The sequence below is a fragment of the Palaemon carinicauda genome, chromosome 1, assembly GCF_036898095.1.
Source record: "Palaemon carinicauda isolate YSFRI2023 chromosome 1, ASM3689809v2, whole genome shotgun sequence".
Lineage (NCBI taxonomy): Eukaryota > Metazoa > Arthropoda > Malacostraca > Decapoda > Palaemonidae > Palaemon > Palaemon carinicauda.
Genome location: NC_090725.1, coordinates 166,714,862 through 166,721,145, shown reverse-complemented (window position 1 = coordinate 166,721,145; position 6,284 = coordinate 166,714,862). Strand labels below are relative to the sequence as shown.

At 36.6% G+C, this 6,284-nt stretch overlaps 1 protein-coding gene and 1 long non-coding RNA gene across 2 annotated transcripts in view; both read right to left on the bottom strand.

Moving 5' to 3' along the window:
* The window catches only part of LOC137624308 (uncharacterized), a 14,301-nt gene extending 11,168 nt beyond the window's left edge, over positions 1-3,133 (bottom strand). Inside the window, exon 1 of the mRNA XM_068354959.1 lies at positions 2,947-3,133. Within this exon, the coding sequence (XP_068211060.1) occupies positions 2,947-3,133 (187 nt within the window). The remainder of the gene's footprint in view (positions 1-2,946) is intronic.
* Positions 3,134-4,785: 1,652 nt separating this feature from the next.
* LOC137643532 (uncharacterized) lies at positions 4,786-6,077 on the bottom strand. The gene is made up of 2 exons (XR_011044992.1): positions 5,719-6,077; positions 4,786-5,381 (listed from the first exon to the last, which is right to left on the bottom strand). It is a non-coding gene; the product is annotated as an uncharacterized lncRNA (long non-coding RNA).
* Positions 6,078-6,284: the final 207 nt, after the last annotated feature.

Below are 6,284 nucleotides of genomic sequence, written 5' to 3'. Positions count from 1 at the left end.
ATGTGGTGCTTGCTATCACGTTTGTTTTCCTTCAGAGATATGTAATGTTGGTTAATTGTTAGTTGCTATTATACTGTTCTTTATTGAATGGTACCATCCCTCTTGAAGCAGTGCTAGTTTTGTTACTTTAATATTATCAGAATTCCTGTCACTTCTTATATATTACTCATATTGATTTTGTATGCTATATGCATGGGCCTGACAATTACCTGTAACTTGTACCGTTGTTTGTAGTAAATGTTTCAAGCCCGTTTGCTTTGATCTCTTGCATTTTTTTTATTAGATACTTTCTCATTTGGCATATATATATATATATATTCATATATATATATATATATATATATATATATATATATATATATATATATATATATATATATATATATATATATATATATATATATATATATATATATATATATATATATATATATATATATATATATATATATATATATATATATATATATATATATATATATATATATATATATATATAAGTAGTTTCGGACAGAAATGTAAAAATATTCAAACAAAGAAATTCAAGTAAAGGCTGGCTTAAATAGGTTGTTAACAGTGAGGGGTAGAGCGAGATATACAAAGAAAAGAAAATGTTGTTACACTATACAAGCTTATGAGAAACATGTGTGGTACAACGTAGAAGGACCATAAATTACCATAAGATTGGTATATTTAAAAAAATGCATGTATCTTTCCAATTCTGTAGTAGATGAAAGGACTTTTCTTCGCCATTATATCTTAGGGGCTTACATTGATATATGAATAAAAAAACCTATTGAAAACTGAACTACACCTGCAGTAATTGCAATTCATTATGTTGCTAGTGATGTTAACCTGCTGTAAGCATTGTAAACGTTAAAGAGGCTGTCTGAGCAAATATCTGGCAGAGACTTTAGCCTTCAAAAAGTACTGGAAGCATTGTAAACGTTATTGAAGCTGTTTAGTAAGTGTAAGTAGTGACATACCTAGGAATTTTAGCCTTCTGGAAGTGTGAATGTTATAGATGCTGTTTCAGCAAGGTTCTGGCAGTGATATTAGCCTTCTGGAAGAGTTGTAAACGTTGTGAAAGCTGTGCAGCTAGTGCATGTGGTATAATAGTCAGTAATTTTAGCCTTTTGAAAGCGTTGTAAATGATATAGAGGCTATGCAAGCAAGGGCAAGTGGTGGCTTACTCGAGGATTTTTGCCTTCTTAAATCGTAAATATTATAGACACTGTTTGAGCAAAGGTCTTGCAGCCCTTTTAGCTTTCTGGAAGTGTTGTAAAAGTTTGATAGGCTTTGCACTATGTGCATGTGGTGGTGAAGCAAATTATTTTAACCCAGAGGCCTTCTAAAGGTTGTAGAGTCTGTATAGTACCTACATGTGAGTGATGTAGCCAATCATTTCAGCCTTCTGGAAGCATCATAAACATCATAGATGCTATAAGAGTAAAGAACTGTGATTGTTTTGATTCTTGCGGAAGCATTGTAAACGTTGTAGAACCTGTGCAGTGAGTGCAAGATATGGTGTATCCAGTAATTTTAGCCTTCTGGAAGGGTTGTAGACGTTTTTGAAGCTGGAATACGTGGAATCAAGTGAAGGTGTAGCCAGTGATTTCAACCTTTTGGAAGTGCATGTGATGCTGTAGAAAGGGATTTTAGCATTCTGAGAGCGTTCTTAACGATGTAGAGACTGCCCAATTAGTGTAAATAGTGGTGAAGCCAATGATACTAGCCATTTAAAAACATTTTAAAGCTTATAGAGGCTATGCAGCAAGTGTAAGGGATTTTAGGCTTCTGGAGTCGTAAATATAACACATGTTTGAGCAAAATTCTGGCGGTGATCATAGCCCTCTGGAAGCGTTGTAAGCTTTGTAGAAGCTATGCAGTGAGTGCAAGTTATGGTGTATCCAGTAATTTTAGCCTTCTAGAAGCGTTGTAAACGTTTATGAAGCTAGAATAAGTACAATCATGTGAAGGTGTAGCCAGTGAACTCAACCCTCTGGAAGTGCATGCGATGTTGTAGAAAGGGAATTTAGCATTCTGTGAGCATTCTTGACGATTTAGAGGCTGTGCAATTAGTGTAGATAGTGGTGAAGCCAGTGATACTAGCCATCTAAAAACATTTTAAAGCTTATAGAAGTTATGCAGCAAGTGTAAGTGATTTTAGGCTTCTGGAGTCGTAAATATTACATAAGTTTGAGCAAAATTCTGGCGGTGATTTTAGCCTTCTGGAAGCGTTGTAAACGTTGTAAAGGCTGTGCAGCTAGTGCATGTGGTGTTGTAGCCAGTGATTTTAATCTTTTGGAATCGTTTGTAAACGTTATTCAGGCTGCGTACTTAGTGAAAGCGGTGGTGTACCAAGGGATTTTAGACTTCTAGAAGTATAGATATTATAGATGCTGATGTGGCAAGGGTCTGGCATTGATAATAGGCTTCTAGAAGTGTAAATATTATAAACCCTGATGGGGCAAAAGTCTGGCCTTGATTTTAAGCCTCTGGAAGTGTTGTAAACATCGAATTGTATTTGCACCATATATATATATATATATATATATATATATATATATATATATATATATATATATATATATATATATATATACTTATTATGGATTAACAATTTTTTTTTATTTTTATCACCCTTGTTTCTACATTCATTTGTTTCATGTAAAGTTAGTGCAAAAATTCTATTTCATAAGGCGGTATTTGTAAAATTAAAGTTTTTTCTGTTGAAATGCTGGTTTAACCTCCTCCCCGCTCATTTTAATTTCTAAGTGTCTAGTTTAACGCTTTGTTTTCTTTTCTGTGTTTTCCGAGTCCTTGGATGGAAACAAAAACTGGTGTTTACCAGTGAGGAACTCGTTCGCAAAAGTACACAGTCGAGGCCCAAGATTTCCAGGACCTACTGCAGCTGCTAGCTAAATTGAGCCTTTTATGGATTACGACACTCAATGTTGACGGCTTTTTGCAGGCGCATTTCTGCCACCTGCAGTGTTTTGCTGCTCCTGCGTGTTCTCTTCTGCAGTCCGCAGAACCGACACATTAAATCCCGGCTTTGAGGAGGACTCTGGAGAGACACCCCCATCGACGTATCCTCGTCATGAACAGCTGCTGGAGCCTTGGAGCTCATGGTGATATGTAGGGAGACAGTGGCCAGGTAGGATCCTTCATTAACCTTTTTTATTGGATTGGGGCTATATTTCCCTGCCTTTGGTGAGGAGTCCTATGGAGCTGTACTCCCTACAGTAGAAGTGTGGCTGTGGAGCCGCTACCTTATTTGGAGCTGTGGGTGTTGTTTTTCTCCAACCTCAAAGAGTTTGTGAAGGCTAGGTATTTAGTGTTTTTTCGGTTTAGTTTAGTGTTTAATTATTCAAAATATTTAACTCTATCTAGTTAAGAGTGTGTTGTTTCCCATCGGGGAATGTTGTAGTAGTTACCCATTTGTGTATTTAATTATTATTTGACTCTCTCATTGAGAGTGTGTTGTTTCCCTTTGGGGAAATTTGTTATTATTGGTTAAGTGTTAATTGTTAATTATTAATTGGTTAATAATGTAATTTTTTTGTTAATCATTAATTGTTATTTGTTTAGTGTTAAGTTGTTAAATTGTTAAGTAGTCACAAGGTTGGCTTTGAAAAAACTGTTGTTAATAAATATTGTTAGAACTCGTGTTAACTCGTTTCATTAAATATCAAAATTAAATATTTTCATGAATTAATTCCAGCGAAAAGAGTAATTGTATAATTTTCATAGAATGTAATTGTCTAGTATATTCTAGAGTTTTGTTCTGATTTCTTATTTTGAGTGATTTAATTTTGGTGTTAATTCTTCTGTATTATTGTTAATTTTTTATAGAATATATATATTTTTGTAAAGTGTGTATTATTTCGATCACCATTATTTTTTACCAGCGCTTTGCTCGTAATCCCTGACTAAGAACCGAAGTAAGAGGTTGTTTTTGAATAGTTCATATTAAGTAATCACCCAGTTTTGTTTTGAGTGTTACGTAAGTGACCTTTGGATATTCAGTGTTTTTATATATTGCCATCTGGGAGTTGCGTATTATTCTCAGAGCTCGGGTATATTTTTCAAATATAACAGATTTATGTAAAAATATAGCCTACAGGTGTGTTTGGAGCTCGGGAGTTTATGTCTTTCGCCCCGTAATACATATTGTTAGTGCCCAGACCCTTGGGATCAAGGGTGATGACAGGTCCGTGTTTTAAGGATAGGATTTTGGGGATGTAGGATGTATAATTTTTTTTTGAAGTACAAGATGGCACGACTAAATGTAAAATAGTTTTTGTAAAACCCAATTGTTCAGGAATTGTCAGAAGCTAATGTAACTAAAACTCGGAGGCTCTCTATCTTAATGGCATATGGTGGCCATGCAACGAGTAGAGTGATTAAAGCCCAAATCGAGTGTCTAGCCTTAAGAGCAATGATAAACTCAGGGAAGTTGTTGGAAGAAGATATTGTAGCAGCTTGTGTACTGTTGTAGAAAGCTGAGTCAGAATTTGTAGCAAAACATGTATCAGTTGACTTAGGTACCGAAAGAATTAAAGCAGAAAAAGGAATGTAGAGACAGATTCGACAAATTGCAGCGTAATAGAATTTGATTAAGTTGAAGATGATGGCAGAGAGAGAGAGAGAGAGAGAGAGAGAGAGAGAGAGAGAGAGAGAGAGAGAGAGAGAGAAATCGCAAATCGTGCCAGAGAAATAGAAACAAGACGAGAAGAGAGAGAGAAGTTGATTAAGTTTAAGATGATGGCTGAACGGGAGAGAGAGAGAGAGAGAGAGAGAGAGAGAGAGAGAGAGAGAGAGAGAGAGAGAGAGAGAGAGAGAAGAGGCACTACGGGGAGAAAGAGAGAGAAACAATGGAAAGAAAAAGAGAAGGAATTAGCAAGAAAAATTGCTCGATATGCGAGGGAGTTGGAGCTGTTGAATTTGACCCCTGCTGTGCACGATCCCGTGTTCAGTGTGACAAATGAGCAGAAGTCAATTCCAAATTCAAAGAAGAAGCTCCCGACGAATTCTTCAATCATTTTGATGTCATGCCGTTTCACACATGACTTTTCACTAAACTCTTACCTTCGTCAATGGCCCTTACCTAAGTTCGGAGGCACCATTCAATTTAGGACAATCGACTTACTCCTGGCTAACCTATCTATAACAAACCAAGCCTTGACATAGGCTAATGCTGTGCACATCATAGGTATAGGCTAATAATCTGAGCTTTTGCTTAAGGTAACTTGACTCTTGCTGTGGAGAAGGACGGGTCTTCATTTGCAGTGGAGGTTGAGGGAAAGGCTGTTTCCCGGGGGTCTTTTTATTCTTACAAAAAGCTTAGTACATGTTCGGTACTCCAAACTGGTACCCTGTAATACAAAGTCTTCGTTTAGGACAGCGATCCTATGTCAAACAACAGACAATTCGTAGCCTAGGCTACACTGTACTCATACCTAACCTACTGGTTACACTGCACAGTTAGCCTGGCAACTCAAAGACTAACTTGATAAATCTGAGAATAATATTACAAATCTTAACTTACGGTTGGTGGCACAGTTCCAACCACATGCAAGCACAGCCTAAAGCAGTTTCAATACTGGCAAAATTATTGTACTTTATTTGATACATTTGAAGAAAAAGATAACCACAACAGACAATGTCAAGTGTTATTACAACACATACATGATAACAAGAACAAGTGCATACCTTTTACAAGAGAGAAGGTAAGAATTTCACATAATAATAAGGGGGAGCAACACCGTTTCCCCTCTACACTGGTCGCTGTCGGCTCGAAGAGTGCGCTCTGAGCTTACCTAGCGCAGCTACGCCCGAGGCGCACACAACTACGCCTCTGTTTACCTTGGCACTCAATCACAAACTCTCGACCATAGACACAACTACTCCTTCGTTACGCCTCTCTACCTCGGCGTATGCACACTCGATCCTACACCATCTCAACTACGTGTGGCTAACATAACATTTTGATGAGATGAAAACCAATTCGTTTATTAAGTCTAAAAATCGTAAATGGAATTACCATTCAGTTAAATGAAGCATTTCTGTCATTACATTGATACGGCCGCATCAACGATGGAATGGCCGGAAATTAAATGTTTTGTGTTATTGCCAACTGTCTTGATTGAAAAAGGATGCAGTGCGTATCTTGCCTTGACGAATATTTTTTTTATTCAAAACAATGAAAATGAGAAAATTAGCTCAAAGTAATCTATGGTATCCTTTCTATCACACTGCTATGCTGTACACCGAAATAT